Source organism: Dromaius novaehollandiae, chromosome 3, assembly GCF_036370855.1.
Source record: "Dromaius novaehollandiae isolate bDroNov1 chromosome 3, bDroNov1.hap1, whole genome shotgun sequence".
NCBI lineage: Eukaryota > Metazoa > Chordata > Aves > Casuariiformes > Dromaiidae > Dromaius > Dromaius novaehollandiae.
Window position 1 is genome coordinate 123,975,065 of NC_088100.1, and position 21,020 is coordinate 123,996,084.

The window sequence follows — 21,020 nt, forward strand, 5'->3', positions numbered from 1 at the left end:
GTGGCAGGAAATTTGTTTACCAAACAATTTTTTTGTCTTCGGATTTCAAGGCAGCGTTTCTCTTTTGTTTTCTGTCGCAAGTTCCAGGGCTGCCGAGGCGAGGGCCGTGGCTCTGTGAAAACGGCTCGGGGAAAGCACTCATCATTTCGGGGGAAAATAATTAGCCTCGTCATATTCGCTGAATGTATACATCTAAGGAGGAGGCAATCCTTGGAGAATGGGAAAAGCATTCAATAGACACTTTAAAAGTATAGTGTCATGGTACATATATTTTTTAGTCCCACTCATAAGCAATGTACAAATGTGCAGTACGGCTTTGAATATAAAAGCTAATTAGGTCTCAATAGAGAATAGTTTCATTTTTATTGGCTCTGAGTACAGCGGTTGTCTAAGATACACCTCGGCTCCGAGACACTTTGGGCCTTCTCCATAGGAACATCGCTCCTGCATCCGTCGCCCCACGCGCTCACACAGCTGCAGTCCAGGGAGCAGGTTAGCGGGGCTGCTGCTGCCGCCAGGTCTGCGCAGAGGCAGGGCAGCGCGGGGCCTCAAGCACGGGCCCTGGTGCTGGACCGCACCGCTCCATCCGCGCCGAGACCAAACTTTTCGCTGACCCCAGCGGGGAATGACGTTTGGAGGCTGATGGTCGGGTACGGCTTGCAGTCAACCCCGTTTTTTCTGTAGCGCCTATTGCTGCAGCATCTGAGCGTATTGCAGCACAGCGAGTCTGTGGGTCTCTCTAGATGTTTACATCTCTCCCTCTCCCTTTAGGTACACAGATACTGTGAAACTTCATACGAGAGGGAAAATTAAAGCCTACATTGTGAATACATTAATTTCAGTATGGTAATATTAAACATTGTTAGTATTTCTGATTTCCGTATTTAATTTCCTTTGCTTTCTTTTTTTAATGCTGGGCAACAGTTACCCATTGAACAACAGCATTCGTACAATAATTTCCCCACCTCCACCGCAGCATTCAAACTTAATGCACATCAGCTTTCTATGTAATACTATACAATATACTTGCATGTTATTTTAATTGAGTGAAATCTCATTCATACTAGTGGTAGAAGGCATTCTTTTCACTGCAGTCAGAATTCATATTGTGCTGTAAAAATTATATGTGCTGACAATAACAAATGGTGGCATAACTATCCAAACTGCTCAAAGAAGTGTGCTCTTATCACACATTATTCACCGCACTCCTGCTACACCTCAGCACTGCAGCTTTCTGTGCAGCTTTGCGCTATATAATAATACATTATTCTGACTACAGAGAGTTGCATTAAAATATTATTGTAAGCCTTCTAACAATTAAACTGGAATTTTGCACATAAAGAAAGAGTTGCACAGAATAAATATATCAAAGGAAAAAAATCCCCAGTAAAACTGTTGTTATTTTTAAATTCAGAAAAAGATCTCTGCCATCTCCAAAATGAATTCTCTCTTTTCTGTCTAGATCCTCATGCAAAACATTTCAGGTAGCACTTGCACTTCTTCTCTAAAAGTCAAAGTTAAAAGTCAGCATAAAATTAATACAGAGGATGATGATTTTACTTGTTAAATTTCAGTTAAGTGCTATTCTAGCGACTAAAAGTTGAAGCTTTAAAAATCAACACAACGAAAGTTACTTAGAAAAGATGCACACGAAGCTAAGGCACTAATCTAACAGAGCTCTTGAGCACATGCTTACTTTAAGCGTGTAGGTACAGCTGATATACCAACAGGTAAATAAATATATGCTTAAGAATTTTGCAGTACCCAAGGCCAAGCAGATTGCTCTCGTAGGGGGATATATCAAGCAGGGCTAGAGGAAGAAAATCCTTTCCTATTGCATTCATGTCCTAGCCTGTCAGTCAAGCCAAGTGTGCAAAGAACTAGGAGGGACTGCTTGCAGTGGCATAAAAGAGGTACAACTAAACCTTTCCTCGTCTTGTGTAGCAGAACAACTAATATCTCATTGGCAATAACTTCTTTTTTGTTGCTGAAACTTGCATTTGATTCCTCAGGTTAATTAGTTATTTTTGTCATTCTACAAAACCATTTTTAAAGGCAATTGAAGTATAGCTGGATTTGTTTTGTTAAGACAAAATGTTTGCAAGTCCTCCTTTTCCTTGCTGCCAGATCTGGAGTAGAGCATTACAGACTTCCCCGTAGGGACTGATGAGAGCTTGAGCCTCTTGGGTCTGATCTTGCATGGAAGTGTGAAGAGCTTTGCCTTATGATCCTACAGAGATCCTGCTCCTAAACAACTGCTGGTGGAAAGATCAGTAGTCGCCCCACATATTTTACCCGGTCTGAATCAGAGTCTGCCCAGCTCTCCTACCTCTCTTCACCGAATAACAGGTATTTTGGACATGAAGTGTGATTGTCTGTCACTGTTGGACATGCTGCTATTTTGCGCTGTGGGATGCATTCCTGTTGGCTTGTGGGAGTGATACATATGTATAACGGGGGTTCCTAGGACCAGTGCCTGCCATATATCAGGGGAACAACTGTGGTCATAGTGAATTGGGAGCAGGGGACAAATTTCCTGTTGGCATGGCTTGGTGTCAAGCACTGGTTATTCCTGTCCAATTTTAAAGTTACAGAGTGTTGGGACCTGCTGCAGAGCTGAAACCAGCCTCAGTCACTGTTTGTTCCTAGCTTGAACCTCACCAAGATTTCGCCCCTGCAGGGCTGGAAGCCTGGCTTAGCCTTTCCTGTCCGTACACCTTGCTCATCGCTTTTGAGTTCAGCTTCCTCTCTTCTGGTGGGTCCTATCTGCCTGTGGCAGTTGACCATAATTCTTTACTCTGTACGAGCCAGGAAAACTCCCCAAACGCAGCAGCCACAGGCAGGAAACGAATCAAAAAAGACACCTGTGTCATTGAGCTGTCCTTACGGCTCGTAAGCTTGATGTTAGTTGCTTAGTAAATGAAAGGATGACTTGGGATCTCAGCAGTGACTCAAAGGATCAACCTCTCTGTGCTTGGGTTGTCATCAGTGTCTGCCAGGCGGAACGGTGGGGTTGTAGGGTACCCTTCACGAGGGGGAGCTCAGTGGAGTTAGATGTGGATCTTGCTGATCCACATCCAGCCAAGATCCAGATCCAAGTGGGTCTTGCTAATACACAGAGGAGAGACTGACTTCTCCAACGCTTCCATTCAGAATGACGTGCGCGTGATAAACCTGCAGTGAGGAAGCCTAACGCTTAGTCGAAACTTTTCCTGAAACCAACAGAGTTTGGGATTGCAGCATGATGTCCCTATTTTGTAAGTGGTTGGTGAGGTGGGCATGGAAACTTTGCAGGGTCTGGCTCTGCTAGAGGAATCTGTTCATGTCCTGTGGCTCGTCTCTCTATCCTGAGCTTGTCATAGTTTTGTGTTAGGGTTAAAGAAAAATCCAAGTCCTCACCTTAACCAGCTTGCTTCAGCTCAGTGTGACCTGAAGTGAGCAAGAGAAAAATAATCTCTGAGAAACAGAGGTTTACAGCTAGTGAAAAGTGTTACGGAGAGCGATTCTCAGTAAAATGCCTTGTTTCACAAAGCCATACTTAAGCTTACACGTAATGTTCAAAGTCAGATAGCTCATCCCTTTCAAAGCGCAGTCATGATGATTGTCCTGATGCCAAGGCACGCGTGGGGCTCACTTCCACGCCCCTGGGGGGAAAGGCCCCCGGAGGAGGAAAAGAGCCTGAGAAACTGTTAACTTAGGTAACAAAGTGACCAACTCTGTCCCAGGTATTTTCTTGTCCCGAACTATTGTCACTGCACATATAGATGATCAAGTTGACCTACTCATGGTACAACATTGGGCCAGAAAAAATTTTGGATTGCTGGTTCAGTGAGCACCTGCCCCCCTTGGCATGACGGTGCCAGTTTGGTCAGAGAGATGTTATCCTTCAGGTATGTCACAGCGTAACTGATGTACAAAATAGACACATTTTATGAGCTGTACCTGAGGCATGTATGTTCTCCGTCTTACATATTTAGAACTCTCTTTTGAGATAGATTTAGTGGCATTTCTTTTTCAAGGTCTCTTCATCTGTGTATGTCTACACCTAGGTGCACAAGTTTGGCATGCATGCCCCATGGGCTCCTCTGCCGTGTTGTAGCTTTAACTTATGTACCTATATATACGCTGCTCAGTATGGAGCTTCAGAAATGCTAGAAGTACCAAATTCATACCCTAGATGTCAGTAAAAGAAAAAAAGCATTAAAACCCATTAAAAGCGTTTTGCAAAGGTCTGTGAATCAAGCAGTGGGTTAGCCAATTATTCATAAGATAATTCCCTATATGGACTGACACTTTTGAGTCCCAAGTTTCAGCTCAATCAAATTTACACAGCCCAAGCTATAACCTCTCCAAGGTGGGGATTGTAACAGGAGCACCGGCAGACGTTAAGTGCTGTGCCTCTTTAGTAACGCACGCTCGACTACTTGACTCTAACAGTGGCTGCTGGTGCTGTTATAATTAAGAATCTGTCTGGATTTGCATTACAGGTCCAAGTTTCAAGAGGTTTTAAATGCATATATTTTAAAGTGTGTTGGCAGTACAAACTGAAGCAGTACAAACTAAAACTGTTTGGCTGAAATCAAGTATTTGATTGAAAACGAGATTTTACCGGCATTGTTTTTAGCTAGTGCCTTTCCCGGGTGCCCTGCTTGCCTGCCCGTGCACAAGCCGAGCTGTTGCTTGTGCAGGAGCGCATGCCTCAGAGGAGAGTTTTGCCTTTTGAAAGCCCAGGTCCTGAGTGCTTTGTGCTGCTCGGTTTACAGAAAGGCTGGTTGAGGTTTGGGGCTCTGTTGTGCTAGATGCCTAGAGCAGCCCATAACAAAACCCTCCTGTCACCTGGCGCTCGTGTGCGTGTGATGCTGCGCGGACTCGCTGCCGTTTGCGACGTTTGCTTGCTAAGCGCTTGCAGAACTGGAGTTTATTTGCGCATTGATCAAAAAAGAAAAGAGAAAAGGGAAACCAGTGTACCAAAGCATCTCATACTGGAATACGAATGCCACGACTATTTCTAGGACGGGCGAGTGCTTTGCTCACTCACGGGGAGGCAGCCCGGGATGCTTGCTTCCACCCACGCTGCCTCTGCCTGCTTGAGCCCGCCAGCCGGCGGGGGAAGCACCCTGCTCCCCCGGCTGTTACATAACGCGGCACATCCCCCGAGAGCCGGCGTCCTTCTGGGAGTCCTCTTTGGTCCCATGTTCTGTACCGAACTGGCAAGGGAGACTCCTGCTCTGCATGAATGGCAGTTGGAGCTTAAAAGCAGGAGCATTTGCCCACTGAAGCTGCTGAACTCCCTCACTGCCAAGTCTGTCACTAAAGCAGCAGATAGGCAGGGAAAGCAGTTGTGGCGGAGCGCGACTACCCCCTCCCCTCCTTATCTCAGGCCCAGCTGACCACAAATAACTGACAGCGCCCAGCGCTGACCAGGAGGAACTAGGCGATACTGGTTGCAACTAGTGAGGCCAGAAACGGGCATGAGATCAGCAGAAAGGGTCTGTTTTCCCCAACACGGTGTGAGATCAGCAAAAAAGGCGCATCTCCACACCAAACACCGTATGACCAGGAGCCAAACTCCATGCCCATAAATAGCGCCGGAGCCTGGAGCCCGCTGAGCTCTCCTGCGCGGCGGCGGGCTGCACGGCGGTGCATCTCCCCTTCAGTGGAGACACCTCTTACCGTCACTCTCCGGGAATTAGGAGCACATCTGACCAGAAACTGTTGGAGAGGTAAGAAACCGAGACCCGGGCACTAACAAACGTGCAGTAAGATTTGCTTGCTATGACTATACCGCATTGCCATCCTCAATAAATCTGTTTGCCATAGACCCAGAGTTAATACCTGCCCCGCGCGACAGCAGTATGCAGTATTAACTGTATTGCACCCCTTTGCAACTTCAGGTCCCAGTCCTGCATGAGAAGACCGCGTGCCCGTGCGTAAGCTGGAGAAAGGCCAAACTCCTCAATTTTAGGCAGTTCATGTCCCTCGATACAGCGACCTCTGAACATCTTGTGAGCTTGAATGGGGGCAGGAACACACTACTACTCAGACAGAGAGCTGAGGCATGAGAAGAGGGACAGACAAATTTTGGCAGATTTACATCTTAAATTAACATTTGCAACATGAATGTTCTCACCTGTCCACCCTGCCTTGCTGCCGCAGGTTACTGCCCCTGCTCCCGGGGCGGTGGAGTGGGACAGGGAGCTACCCTCTGCCCTCGGGTGCTCGCTCCACTGCCTGGAGGCTGAAGGGCTCTGACTCGCTTGTGGCAAGTGGACGCGGGACAGCTGACGGGGCTGCAGTGTCCATCCCCGCTGTCTTGGAGGAAGCTCTCGCTTTGTAACGGCGACAGCTGCTCAGCGCGTGGGGCAGACCCTTCTGGGGGGCTGACTTACCTTGTGCAGGCAGCCTGAAACCCACCGTGGCCTTGGTTTCAGCACGTACCTCGGGGCTGCCCGGGTGCAGCTGAGCTGGGGGGCCACGTTTCCTCCTGCTGACTTTGCTCCGGGGCCGGGAGTGCGGGAGCCACTAGTGCCGGAGTGGCCAGGACGACAGCCGCTCCCACCATGGCAGGATGCCTGTGGAGCATCCTATGGGGCCGGGGCAAGGAGGGAGGCTGCGGAGGAGCCGGAGGTGACACCTAAGTTTGGCGAGTCCTCACAGCCTGATCTCTGGGCCGTCTCCCGTGCTGCCGTGCGTTTGTAGGCATTAGCAGCATTTGAGCGTTTTTAACCGTTTTCGAGCGCCGTGCTCGCTCGCTCCGGTAGCTCACTCGGCACCGTGGCAGCGCTTCGCAGCGGTGCGGAGAGGGCTGCCGAGGCTCGGGGGCCGGAGCGCCGGCGGGGCGGCAGCGCTGGGCCCCCCGGCCGCGGGGCGAGGCGACACGAGCGGGGCCCCCCCGGGGCCGCCCCTCCGCCGCGCCCTGCGGCGTCCCGCGGCGCTGCCGCCGGCCACCGCGAGCCGGGCGCCGCCTCCGCCGGCACCGGCCTCTCCCGCGGCGCCCGGGGGCCCGGCGACCCCGCGGCCGGGGCTCCGCGCTGCCGGGGCGGGGGGGGGGGGGGAGCCCCGTCCCGCGGCCCCGCAGCCCGCCCGGCACGGCACGGCACGGCACGGCACGGCACGGCGGCTCCCCAGCGCCGGCGCGGGGCTGGAGCGAGCTCCCTGGCAGGAGCTGTTTGTTGACCACATTCACGTTCAGAGCCCCGGAGCTAAAAGCACTTTACACCATAAAATAAAAGCACTGTCTTTTTTTCTAAAAGGTTACGTCTGGAGGCCACGCTGCTCATACTTCATACAGAAAACTACTGAAAGGGCTATGAAATCCTCTATGATTTACACTCCCTCTCAGTGCATTAGGATATAGATCTACTCGACTCTAAAAATACTGTGGAGTTTCTAACCGACGTGAATATATGTGCATTATTTCAGAAACTCTGTTAGAAAACTTGTCAACACATTATAAAGCATAAACCAGGACTTGGCCATTAAACACAGAGATCAGAGGCAGAATATATACTGCAGGAAGTCCCGAGAAAAGTCCCTCCATTCAAAGCCGGTCTATTAGCTGAAAGTTTACACACAATATACACCGAAGGGTTTAGAGAGCGCCCACGGACCGTAATTACAAGGCATAAATGGAATCAGTAAGGGCTTTACGGTCCCAAACGCAGTTAACTGGGCTGCCAGAAAATAATTTTAATATTGTCGTAATTTATTACCCACCGAAAGCCACAGCGAGGGCTGTAAATATCGTTACTTTGTGTCCACTACTGCTCGTTAAGCAGCCTCGTTCCCTTCTCCTAAAAATAAAAGAAAATGAAAACCTACCTGCATTATTAATCTGTGGTTAGAGCACGTTAAAAATGTCTTCTGACTCCTTTTCTTTCTTGAGGTTTGTTATCTCCCTCCAATCACATGACAATGCAAAGTGCTGGGGGGGCGGAGGGGGAGCACGGCACTATTGTGATCAGATGCCAATATTAATAATTATCCGGCCGGGATGAAATACGGTTTGAAGGGAGCGAGTTTCCATTGAATTCGAGGCATTTTACGGCGCTGAAATTAAGGGCACGCTAATGGTAGAAACATTCTCGCTGCCATTCACGAAAGCGTCTGTAAAAATCGCTTTTGAATGTATGTTTTAAGACGTGGTCTGGGAAGTCACCTCTGGAATCTCGGATATAGTGCAATAATAAAACAGATTTACTTGTAACTGAGTGCTTAATTCGCTATGATTTTTTAAAGAAAATCAATAAAATGTTGCCTGCTATTTATTGGGAATAACCACAGATAGGTATTCTGATGTATGTTGGCTTTAGAGAGCTCACAACTGTGTAATGAATTGTAATTCAGAGGACTGTTAAATGCGAACCACAGAACCTTTCAGAGGTAATAAAGTCATTACTTTTTACATTGCAGCCACCTTGAAAAGCTTTATACGCGCTGTTATACATAAATCAAATCAGACCAAACCTCTGTCCCCGCCGTGCGCACCCATGCCTGTTTATGTGGGTTTTGCAGGGGAACATGTGTGTGCACGGCTGCGGCCGCCAGCCCGGAACGCGCCGCGACACCGGGGGCTGAAGCAGCTGGCTTTTGTCACCTGGAGCTGTCCCCCCGCTCGTCCCCCCCCCCCCCCCCGGAAAAAGCCGCGCCGGCCGCCCGTCCTCCGCCCGCCCCGCCGCCCCGGCGAGCGGCTGCGTCGCGCCGCGGCGGCAGGCAACCGGCTCCGCTCCGCTCCGCTCCGCGCTGCGCGGGGGCCGGGAGCTGCTGCGGTGCGAGCGGCGGCGCCGTGCGCGCCCCGGCGGGGCGGCCTCGCCTCTCCAACAGGTCCCCGCCGCCGCCGAGCCCCGCGCCCGGGCGGCCCCGGGACGGCGGCGGCGGGTGCGCGCCCGGGGCTCCGCCGGCGCCGCGGCGGGCTGTCGCGCCCCCTCCTGCGCTCCGCCCGCGCCGGCCCTCCCGGGCACCTCTGCTGCTCGCAGCCGCCGCGCCGCTCCGCGCTGCCTCCGCGCCCGCTCGCCGTCCTGCGCCCCGCTGCCGGCGCGCTCCGCTCCGCTCCGCGCCCGCTCGCCGCCGGCTGCTGCTGCTGCTGCGGCGGCCGGTGCCGCCCCGCGCCGCGGCGAGCGCGCTTTCGGCGAAGTTGCGGCCGCCGCATCCTCCCAACTCCAGGCACTTCTCGGCGCCGCTCCGCCCGGTCCCCCTCCCGCCGCCGCTGCCGCCGGGGGCTGCGGCGGAGCGGCGGGGCGCCCGCTCGCCCCTCGCCCTGCCCGCCGCCGCCCGCCGAAGTTGGCCGCGGGCCGCGCCGCGCCGCCGGCGCCGCTCCCGGCGGGGGCCCGGCCGCGTGCGCCGCGTGCCGCGGGGCCGGGCGCCGCTCCCGGGGGAGGGACTCGGCGCGCCCGGGGGGGCGGCGGCGGAGCCGGGAGCCGCATGCCCGCCGCCCCCCTCTCCGGGTGGTCCCCGCGCCTACCGGGCTTCGCCCAGCTCCCCAGCCCGCCCCGCCGCCCGCCGCGCTCCCCGGTGATGCCTGCGCCTCGCCGGGGGGGGGGGGGGGGGGCGTGTGCCGCCGCCGCCGCCGCCTGCCCGCGCTCCCCCCCGGGCTCCCCGCGTGCGCGCCGCGCTGCCCCCGGCGCCCGCCCCGGCGCGGCCCCCGGCGCTGGGCGAGCGCGGCCGCTGCCCCCGCGCCGCCGGCCCCCCTGCTCCGGCGGGCAGCGTGCGCCCGGTGCCGGGCGCCCCCCCGGCGCGCCCCCTCCCCTCTCCCCCCCGCGAGCACTGTCCATTGGCTTGTCCTGCTCTCTTTTTCATGTCCAGCCCCCGATGAGTGTCCATTGGTGTTGCCTTCGCCTTCCCTCCTCCCCTCTCCCCGGCTTGCCCTGCCCATGTTTTGTATGTCTCTGTCCATCCAGGCTCCTGACGTTCAAGTTCGCAGGGACGTCACGTCCGCACTTGAACTTGCAGCTCAGGGGGGCTTTTGCCATTTTTTTCATCTCTCTCTCTCTCTCCTTCTCTCTCTCCCTCTCTCTCCCTCTCTCTCTCTCTCTCTTTTTTTTCCCTTGCACAAAAAAAAAAAAAAAGCCATGACTGCTATCCCACAATTCATCTTCCCTGCGCCATCTTTGTATTATTTCTAATTTATTTTGGATGTCAAAAGACATTGATGAAGATATTTTCTCTGGAGTCTCCTTCCTCTCTAACCCGTCTCTCCCGATGTGAACCGAGCGACTCACAAGCCACCGAAGCCACCAACCCACCATGTCGCGCCGCAAGCAAGGCAAACCCCAGCACTTAAGCAAACGGGAATTTTCACGTAAGTAATCCGGAGAGCGATTTATTTAATTTCTGCTTCGCGGATTTAATTTTTAATTCGAGAACGAGAAGAAAAAAATAAAAGAGAGCGAGAGTGAGTGAGCGAGCGAGCGAGCGAGCGGGGGAAAATGAACTCGGCGCCGGCTGGGGATTATCGGCACGACGGTTATTTTCGCCCGCTCTAATTTAATCACCTTGACCACTTTGCTCGGCTCTGCCTCCCCTCCGTCGCCCCGGCCGCCGCGCTCTGCCCGCTCCGCGGCGGGCGGGCTGCGCTCCGGCCCCGCAGCCGCCGGGGCGGCGAGGTGCGCGGGCAGGGGCGGCGCGGCGGGGTCCGGCGGCGGGAGGCGCCGCGCCGCCGCCCGCTCTGCCCCGCGCCCCGGGGCCGGGGCCGGCGCGGGGCTGCTCCTTTTGTCTGCGCCGGGGCCGCGGGGCCGCCGCCGCCGCCGCCTCCTCGCCCGCCGCCCCGGGGCCGCGGCGCCGCGCGGGGCTCCGGCGCCCCGACCTCGCCCCGCGCCCGCCCCGCCGCCGGCTGCGGCTGGGGCTGGGGCTGGGGCTGCGGCTGCGGCTGCGGCGGGGCCGGGGGCGGCGGCGGGGGGCGGCCGGGGCTGCCCCGCGCGCCTCGCCGCTGCCCGCCGCGCTCGCGCTCGCTCGCCTACTATTTTTTGGAAGATTTTCAAAAAAAGTGGAAGTGGATTTTGATTGGGAAAAATCTCGTGTCTGAATGTTTACAAGCACCGCGTGTGTGGGGAACCTCCTGCCAACAAACACAGGCGAGAGCGAGCCCGGGCTCAGCACACCCGCACGCACACACACACGCACACACACCGGCGCGCACACGCACCCGCGCACCCCGCAGCCTCCCCGCGCGTCTGAACCCACAGCCAAATCCGCGCTCCCCGCGAGGCGAGGAGCGAGCCGCGGCCCCGCCGCGCCGCTCGCAACAAAACCTCGCCGGCTGCCCGCCCGCCGCCGCCGCCGCGCACGGCAGGGCTGGAGGCGAGATAAGCGGGAGCGCTCTGTGCACAACAAAAGGCAACTCGAGCTGGAAAGGTTTGGGGCCAGCGGGGTGGGAAGGAGGGAGAGAAAAACCCCCCTTTCCTTGGAGGGAGCTTGGGGCAAGGGGAGGACGACGCATGCTGCTCGGGGGGTGCTTTTCTTTCATTCTCTCTTTCTTTTTCTTTCTTTCTGTTTTTTTTTTTTTTTTTTTTTTTTGCGCTGTTCCTGGCGGGTTTTGTTCCCTGCCGGGCAGCGCCGCAACCCCGGGCGCTTTCTTTCCGCCAGCAGTCCCCGCTCGCTCCTGCCTCTGCAAAACTTTCCGCTGCCATTTCTCCCGCACGGCTGCACAGCCATGCCGCGCGGGGAAGCTGCCGCTCCGCACGCTGCCGGCCCCAAACTTTCCCGCAGCCGCGGAGGGGCTGCCCCCCCCCCCCCCCCCCCCGCTCCGCCGCTGCTCCCCGCGTTGCCCCTTGCGCGCCCGCAGCCTCGGGGCGAGCGAGCCCCGCGCCCGCAGCGCCGCCGCCGCCCTCCGCTCGCCGCCGCGGGGGCCCCGCACGTGCGCGGCTGCCCGGGGCGGGGGGGGGAAGGGGGAGGAGGGGGCCTGTGCCGGAGTTGGGTGCTTTGCTCCCCCCCCGCTTGCCGGTGCCGCGCGGCGGGGCCGGCCCGGCGGCGGTTTCGGTCGCTAGGAGGCAGAGCAAGATCAAAAAAACCGGGAGCCCGGCGAACTTGAACCTGAGCGGTCTGGGCACGTCCCCGGGCGCGGGCCGGCGGCAGCGAGCCAGGCAGCCGCCTGCCCCCCCCGCCGCCCCCGGCCCCGCCGCCCCCGCCTTTGTGCTTCCCTCGCGCCCCGCGCCCCGCGCCCGCCGCAGCGCCCCGCTCCCGGGGGGGCGGGGGAAATACCGGGGGGGGGGGGGCGCGCAGCGCCGCGCAACTTCGGCGCCGAGTTTGGCCTCGCTCGCTGCTCGCTCCGCGCGGCCCCGGCGCTGCCCGGCGCCCCCGCTGCGCCCGCGGTAGCCGGAGCGGGCCCCTCGGCCGGGGCTTGGGTTGCCCCGGAATTACGAGAGGCGCCCTGCAGCTCAGCGGCGAGCCCAGGTGAACCGCGCTCCCCTCTTTTCTTGGCAGACCTGCTTTTTTTCCCTAACACCCCCCCCCCCCCCCGCCCCCAGTGAAGTAGCAGCTCCAACAAACCCCATCCTGCTGCCTCCGCCTCCTCCAGGAGCCCGGTGTTTCGTAGCGAGCGCGGGGCCGGCCGCGTTGTGTGCGTTAGTATATAATTCTCGCTAATTAGCAATAATTTACGTTAAGAGCATAGGAAACGTTGAGGTTACAGGTTTTATATCTGTACATTTGATCGTCTTGTTATTTTCAAGAACTTTGCCTCCTATAAAATTAATTAGGTGAAATGTGGAGGTGTAATCAGCAGCCGCTGAATTACCACTTCATTTCCTGGTTTTGATTGTAAATCAGCCCAGGCAGCGCACACTTCGGCAAAGTCTCTTTTTGTTCGGGGCTCCCTTCAGCCGCCCGGTGCCCGAGCGCCGTGCCCCTGCCCCTGCTACGCAATCCTGGCGGCCTCGGAAATGCAGCAGGCCGCGGGAAAGCACGCGAGCGGCGCGATGGCCGCGCAGACCGAGCCGTTTGCCTTGCATCCTTCGCCATGGCGAGCCTGCGCTGGAGCTGGTGCTGCCCGGCCGGCCCGGAGGAGCTTTGTGTGCTGCGCGGAGCGGGCTCCCGGCGGGATCGGTTTGGCAATCATTGACTCACTCTGTCCGAGCCGAGGGATGGCCAGGGAGGCAGGCGGCGGGAGCGCTGCGGGAACACCCTGCTCTTCCCCTGTGCCCGAGCAGTGTACCCACGCGGTGCGTGTTACCCCTCACTCTGGGAGTTCAGGAGAAACCCCCAGTGCTTAAGGTATTGTTTTTATTAATGCGAACATAACCTTCATATTCCTGTGGCCGACCTTACGTTAAATTAGAAGTAGCGCTAGAGGCACAAAATGACGGGCTGCATCCCCATGCCCTAGTTGGAGCGGAGGTACGGCGAGGTGGTGTGCTCTTTCCGTATTATTTTACGCAGCACATCTGGGAGCTACTCTAGATCTTCCTCCTCAATGTTCAGCCTAGGTAGGGTTGAAATAAATTTAACCTGAGTTCACTGGATTTTTGCACTTTATCAAAATCAGTTCCAATATCGTGCAGTCAAATTAAAATCTATTTTTTGATTCTCTGTGGCTTTAAGTTCATTAAACGCGAAATTGGCAGGCAGCTAAAGAAGGTCAGGCTGATTAACTGTTTAAGAGTTGTGTTCGCTGCGGCTGCCGCTACCTGGCCGTGTTTCGAGGCGCCCTGCGCGCGCGGTGCCCTCGCGTCGCTGTTGTTGTTGTCGGCGCACAGATTGCACTGCGCAGACACAGCTACGCCAGCGCACGGCTGCTGCTTTTTTTTCCTCCCTCTCGCAAGGCTACGGGGATGCACGCTGCACCCACCGTGCCAAGGTATTTCTGTGCAAAGTTAAAAAAAAAAAGCAAAGCAAAGCAAACAGAGAAGGGAGACGGCTCTGCCTTGTCAGAGCATCCACCGGCGACTGTGTGAGCAGAAACAGCCTCCTAATGAAGCTTTTTGGAGCTCATTCAGAAAACCTGTCAACTCTGACAACATTAGGCAAGGTGTTTTGAGTTTAAAGAAAGCACTTTTCACTCCTGTTATGAAATGTGGCGTTCGCTGGGCCAGGCCGATTTTTATACGGCGAAGACCGCCAGTGCGAACACGTTTCACCTAATTTAGGCGCTCCTTTCGCAGGGTGAAAGAAAGAAAGATGACTAATTGCCTTATTTTCTGAAGCGCTAAGAAATACCCCGTTGGGCTGGCGTCCCTGAGTGGAACTGCTGGCGAGCAGGGTGCTTGGGTGAGCGGTGGCGGGGCCTCGCCCCGGCCCCGCAGCAATCCTAGTTGCGCTTGATTTTCATAATTCAGCCGCCTGTTATTTACTTATTTCGCCCGTCCCCTCCCTCCCCGGCGCGTAACTCCTGCGCTGCGGATTTCCAAGCGGGTGGGCGCAAGGGCTGCGGGGCCCTGGCAGCCGGTGCCCCCGTGGGCGGGCGTCGCGGCGCTCCTCCGCGCCCCTGCCCTCTCCCGCGGCCCCCGCACGTGCGCGGCACGGCCGCCGAAACCTCCTTTGTTCGCCCGTGCCCACGTGCCGGTGGCCGTCCCGCGTTTCGGCAGGCGCGCCTGCACGTGCGCGCGCTCCCTCGCGCGCCCGCCCGCGGCGCTTGTCGCCTCAACGTTCGTGCACGGAAATAATACAAACACGGCATTTGCTTTTCTTCACAGCACCGCGGCACTTTTCCAATATATTTAAGCCTGTTCGTTTGATTTTGCCACCGAGTCGCTAAAGCGAGCGGGAATTTGCGCTCGTCCGTGAAGGCGGTGGCCATGCGGTCGCTTCTGCAGGGCGCTGCCGGCCCTGCTGCCGGGCTCGGCGGTGCTGCGGGGGTCTGCGGGGGGGACGCGGGCGCCGCGGCGTTCGCGAAGAGGGGGCCGCGGCGCGGCTCCTCCGGCCAGCGCGCTCACCCCCCGCTCTTGTTTCCCGTCCTGCAGCCGAACCTCTCGAAGCCATCCTCACCGATGACGAGCCCGAGCCCGGCACGCTGGGAGCGCCGGAAGGGGACCACGACCTCCTCACCTGTGGCCAGTGCCAGATGAACTTCCCGCTGGGGGACATTCTCGTTTTTATTGAGCACAAACGGAAACAATGCAATGGCAGTCTCTGCTTGGAGAAGGCCGTGGATAAGCCACCCTCGCCCTCGCCCAGCGAGCTGAGAAAAGCCTCCAACCCCGTGGAGGTTGGCATCCAGGTTACGCCAGAGGATGACGATTGTTTATCAACGTCATCTAGAGGAATTTGCCCTAAGCAGGAACATATAGCAGGTAAATCACAGCAAGGAGAAGCGCTTGCGAGCGCGTTGCCGTCGCAGCCGAAGCGCGGCGCGTCCGCCGTCGCGAGCGGCCGGGGGCCCGCGGCGAGCGCCCGGCCGGCGGTTCCTGGCGGCCGCGTAGGGAGAGGAGCGGCAGGCGCCCGCCGGGCTGCCGGCTGTCCCTCGCGGGCTGCTCCGGCCCTCGCGGGAGCTGCCTCGCCGCGGCAGGGCATCGCCGGCCCCGCGGCGGAGGCGGCGGCTCTGCGCGCTCTGCCGGAGCCGGGGGCGAAAGAGTTAACGGCGCGTGGGCTCGCCGCCCTTCCACGTCGGCTGTCAGCGCACGGACTGTAATTAAACGCAGCCCCATGGCAAAGTGACACCACCGACCTTGACTTTAAGATGCCATTTGCGACTGGCCGGGCCGGGGTAGCGAGGGCAGTTGCTGAAGCGCACAGACATGCTCGTTCGGAAAGTTTAAGGGCATGTTGGAAATTTCAAAAGGTTGGTTTGACAGGAAAGGCCGCTCGCTGCAGCCTGCCTCCTCAGCCCGGTGATAAATGCTGCTCCGCGCGCCCGCTCTTCTCTGATGTGGTTTTGACAGATGTATCTTGATTTTGTTTGTGGTTTACACAACCACATGTCACCCGTACAAATGTCCGAGGCAGAGTTCTGTTTTGTGCAACAAACAATGCAAAATGTAATCTGAAAAAAAAAAAGAAAAGGGTAAATAATTCCGTTTCTGAGCACAATTTTTTTTTTTTTAAACCGGAAAGCCATTCACTGTGCAAATATTTTAGCAAATGAGGTTAAAAAAATAGAACTTACTGTGTGAAAGAAAATCGCAGAAACACTGGGAGCCTAACAAGGCACGCTCTGTTTTTAAAATCCCGTTAGTAAGCAGGAATACTGCCCGTTTGTAGGGAGCCTGGCAGAGCGCTTCGGGCCGCGCCAACCGTGCCGTCCCAAAAACACGGGGCTGGGGCACGCCAACACCCGCACGTGCCTCGGCCGGCTTCGCAGAAAGGGAACGGCCCGCGGTGTGGGGATGTGGCCCCAGTGCTGCCCCGTTGTGCTGCCCGCAGGACGGTCCCGTGCCGGCACGGTGCCGCGGTCCAGGGGGGCAGGAGCAGCGCGGGGGGCGCGATGGAGGCCGGGGCCCGCGGCGTCCAGAAAATACATATTGGACAGCAGCGTGAGAGCGGGGCCGAGGAGCGGCCGTGCCGGCCGTGGTGGCGTAGGCCAGCCACGGTACGGCCTGTGCTCCGCGCTGCTTCGGAGGTAAGGAGCTGCTGCGCTGCAGCGAGAGATCGTCTCGAGATAAGCCGTGGCTAAGGATCAGTGCACCTCAAGACAAGGGAAGGGCACCGACCCGCTCGGATAGGAGGGGAAAACGCTGCCTGTTCGAGGCGCCGACAGGCCGCCCGTGTCCTCGCCCTTTGCGAGGGCAGCGGTGGCTGCGGCAGCTGGCGTGGGCGCAGGCGAGCGGGGCAGCCACCCCGGCGAGCGTGCCGGGCGCGTGCCCCCGCGGAGCCGTGCCTCCCTAGGAAATCTTGAGTGATGCTGATCCAGCGCCGCAGCTGAAATGTCATAAATTGAACCGAAAATTAATAGGAGATGTTGTGTGGGTCCAATGAGGCAGCTTTCATCAATATGTATGTCAAACGCTCCCCGGCAGATCCCGGCAGCCTGTGATTTGCAGCGAGGGCTGCGGCAGGGGCTTAGCTATCCGCGCTCGTATTTTACAATAGAGGGAAATATTAACTGAAGTATCTGGAGATCAGTGAATGTAAAATTGCTGTTCACTTATTGAAAAGGCTGAAGGAATATTTATAGTGCACCGGTGTCAGGTTTTGGTGTTTTGTTTGTTGAACGTGTAAATCTGAGGGAATTAATGAAAGGTTATTTTTGGGGTGAGGAGAGGTCTTAAGCGTTACTCCGGCGCGGCTGGAGCGCTTTGGCGTGCTGCATCTATTCCCTTTCATAATTACGACTGCGTGTCTGCGACTGCCGTGTTTACTGTACAGCGAGAGGGGGGAGGAGGAGGAGGGGAGGTCGTTTTTAGTGCCTGAATCCTTTATTCTCAATTTGCTTGTTGTGTTCAAATATAACGCACGGGGGGGAAAAAAAGAAGTAAGAAGTAGCTCTGTCTCTGATAATCAAAGGGAGAATGGATGTAACTTGGGACTAAATTTTGGAGCAGGTACATGTGCGCGTTGCAATTCCCGGCAGGTGATTTCTTTGGCTCGTCCCTGTGGCACAGAAATTTCCTTGGAGCATTAGTGGGAGATGCCGTTGCAGCTCTGCAGGTCGCGTGTTGCCGCCGGGGGTTATTTGGTTTGGTTTGGTTGTGGATAAAAATTAGTGACGTCTGAGCTGAATAGTTAGCCTTGCGTCTGGGCAGCGAGAGGAAGGCTGGAATTGCATGGGTGGGGAAAAATTAAAAACACTTGATTTCTTCTCCTCTCCCTTCCGTGCAAAGAGGGCTGGCAGGGGCTGGGGAGCCCAGGGAGGCGGGGAGCGTGTTGGGGATGCTCTGCCCAGGCTGCTGCCGTCCTGCCTACGAGCCGTACTTGTAAATACGGCGGAAGGAGGTGGTGAACGGGCAGCCGGGGTGTTTTGTGGAGGTGCAATGTCAGAGAAACTCTTCCCGAGACAAATGGTAAATAGACCTGTCACCGCGATGGCGTGATGGAGCTGCGGAGGGGTCTCGCAATTGTCGGCGTTGTCAGAAGACTTTTGAGAGCTTAATTAAACGCCGCGGCCTGTGCGGCTGTGCGGCTCGCTTCTGGGGGGACGACGTGGGAAACGCAGGGGGTGCAGGAGCTGTTGCGCTGCCGCCCCTCCAGGGATGCGGGAGGGAGGGAGGCGGGAGTTTGCCCGTTTGCCCCGTCGCCTTTTGTGAATAGCGTTTTTTTGGAAGCAGCAGACACGTGATGCCGGTACGGTCCTTGGTACGAGGTAGAGACTGTGCTCGCTCTCCCACTCCCTGCTGCTGCAGGCGGTTGGGATAAAAATGGCTCTTTATCGGAAGCACAAACACGAGCTCAGCTGAGGAGCAGAAGCGGGGGAGAAAGTTTTCCTCCGGTTCGGCGTGGTTCTTGCAGGGCAGCATCAGGGGTGTCGCAGCTCCGCGAATCCCCCTCCTCTTCCCTCCCCGCGAGGCAGCCCCTCTCGGTCGCTTCGCATTCCTGCGGCTGCTGTAGGTCTGCGGAGGTGCCCCCGGCCGCTGCGTGCCGCCGGCTTGGAGGGTAACGTCCCCGGGAAGCGTAAGGCTCAGGGCAGCCAGGCTGGGCAGCAAATGCCGAGCGGTGGGAACTGAGACAGGGAGGGAGAAGAGGCAAATAAAACACTTTGCAATTAGGCTGGCAGAAGAAACCGAGTCTTTCCTAAAGATTTCCCCGTTTCCGTAATACCTCTTTTAAAGAGGAGGAGACCTATTAGCATGGCACGGTTTTGTGCGTGCAGCCCTCAGCACGTGAGCTCTTTTTTTATTTAATTCAAATAATAAAGACGATCCAAGCAGCAGTGTCAGGGTTTTGGTCCCCGCTTGTTTGCCTGCATGCATCCTCAGTATAGAAATTTTTTGGACAAAATTCACTTGAGGCTTCAGTCTGTTTTTATACCAATAGTACCAGCTCTGTGCAATAAAAGGCATTTAGCATCGAGCTGGACACGGCCTGGCACTTTGCCACTTTTTTTAGCAGGAGATCTAATCACTGAGGATCTTTAGTACCTTTCTGCTTGTTCAGATTTCATTTGGGTCACGGCTCTGTCAGCAGTGTTGTTATTCCGAGGAGGTCTTATTTTTAACTTGGTACACAGTTTAATGCCGCTTTCTGTCTAGGAGGTCTTGGTTTTATGTGTCCATTTCGGGGAAATTGCAGAAGTTCATAAAATATGTCGAGCTCATATATTTAATACATTAAGACCTATTTTCCTCCTTGCAACGTGGCCCTAAAATTAACTGTTTATCCCCCCCCATCCCTCCTGGGCTAGTGGGCATATTTCATCTCACTTTGCACAAGCACCCGAGGTGCAGCCTGCCTCCTGGTAACGTTGGGTTTGGGCCCGTAGCGCCTGGTACCAGTACAGGCGTCGCGGTGATTTATGCTGTACTTTTCAAACTACCGGGCTCCTCGGTGCAGCCGCCAGCCACGTGAGCTGCAGGGACGAGCAGCCCACCGCCGCTCGGCAGCACCTCCGTGGTCCTGCGCCCGTCCGGGGGGCGAGCATCCTCCTGCGCTGGGGCTGGGGCCGCGCTCGGGTCCCATTGCATCCAACGCCGGGATATTAATGCTTCCCGCGCCCTAATAAAGCTGTCCACGGCAAGCTCAACGTGCAGCCAGCCTGGGGAATTGTATGAAACTTAGATAGTCCAGTGTGAATGACAGCGGCGGAGAAAAATACCCAATATGCCACAGTTTGCATTTGTGTTTCCCTTTGATCTGGAGCAAAATGCAGACAGCCACTGCTTTCCCTCCACGTTTCGCATAGGGCTTTCTCCCTTGCAAAATTGGTTAATAAGTGAGTGAACGGGGAAGGAGAATGAAGCACCTGGCACGTAGCAGCATTATTTGGAAGACATTAGTGTCCGCCTTCGGAGTACCGTGTGTTTTCCGGGTATTAGCAACCATTTCTTTTTTGTACTTGCCATCATTTGTTTTGCTTTTCGTTCTTTTTCAGTGTCTGTGTCTGCTTGGAACAAAGGAAATACAGGCAAGGTAGGCAGGGAGCTGCCGGCCCCTCTACCCCCCTGGTGCGGATACGGCCCTGGCTTTAAACCCAGAGCAAGCGAGTGAGTCTTCACAGGGGCCTCGTTTGCTTGTCCTTATAGCTTCAAACTGTAAACTCCGTTAAAAGGTGTATTTTCCAGCTCGGGGACGGTAGAGGATTTTTAATAATGTGTTCGTTTAACCGAATCAGCAGCTGTCGGGAGCAGTTGCAGGGAGTCCACGGAAGGTGCCGAGCAGGATGCCCGCGGCTCCTGCCGCCCGGCGCTCGCAGCACGTTGGCTGCCGGCAGGGCTGCGGAGCCGCGAGTTTGCAGACAGTGCACAAAAGTGCTTCTTCTCCCTCCTCTCCCTGGGGACCTCTCCAGGCTTATCTGATGCAATTCCTGGGGAACTTTACCTGAACAGGTTGCTGTAAAAGAGCACTTTTCCCTATCTGATGGGCGCACGTGTTAGCCGGCTCCAGCTTCGCCGCCTTGGTTCATCCTAATAGCTGAAACACCAAGGTTTGAGGAGCGAGCGACAGCGAATAGCTGCCTTGCCGTCAAGGAAACGGGGCTTACTATCCCCGCGAGATAGCCGTGGAGGAGGAGCGGCGCCCGAGCGGTGCCCGTGCAGGTAGGCGCCGCGGCACGGTCTCTGGCCAGGGGCGGGCTGGCCCGGACGAGGGGCGCGCGGGCCGCGAAGGGGTGCCCGGAGAGCCGGCAGCCGCGGCTCTGCGCTCGCCTCCGCCTCGCTGCCTGCACGAGCGCCGAACGGTTACACCTGCAATTTGATCTTAGCTCTAGATATAAAAACCTCTGCCTAAAAAAACAATAGCATTCCTGGGAAGCAACAAAGACTCAAACAAGAACCCTGCCTTCAGTGGGGTTATTATGGTTCTTGTGGATGACATCATCATCATCATCATCATTATTATTATTATTATTATTACTACTACCTTTTTAAAATAAACACGCACTATAGCTCCTCACTCCTCAGCAAGCACGGGGTTTGGTTTTTTACATCCGGTGCCTGCTTAATTGATTCAGCAGCCAGTGAAATACAAAAAGCAAGGATAAAAATCCTCCCCCCCGCCGTCCC

General features: G+C 56.4%; 1 protein-coding gene and 1 long non-coding RNA gene across 4 annotated transcripts in view; one reads left to right on the forward strand and one right to left on the reverse strand.

The window, feature by feature from the left end:
• Positions 1–249: 249 nt before the first annotated feature.
• LOC112980105 (uncharacterized) lies at positions 250–8,611 on the reverse strand. The gene is made up of 2 exons (XR_010388658.1): positions 7,822–8,611; positions 250–816 (listed from the first exon to the last, which is right to left on the reverse strand). It is a non-coding gene; the product is annotated as an uncharacterized LOC112980105 (long non-coding RNA).
• Positions 8,612–9,707: 1,096 nt separating this feature from the next.
• BCL11A (BCL11 transcription factor A) overlaps positions 9,708–21,020 on the forward strand; it is a 75,599-nt gene continuing 64,286 nt past the window's right edge. Inside the window, exons 1-2 of one of the 3 annotated variants that reach the window (XM_064510040.1) lie at positions 9,708–10,297; positions 14,892–15,221. In XM_064510040.1, the coding sequence (XP_064366110.1) occupies positions 10,243–10,297; positions 14,892–15,221 (385 nt within the window). In that variant the 5' untranslated portion in view covers positions 9,708–10,242. Of the gene's footprint in view, positions 10,298–11,277; positions 11,350–14,891; positions 15,222–21,020 lie in introns of those variants that run through there. The other 2 variants (XM_064510038.1, XM_064510039.1) reach the window with 2 other exon arrangements.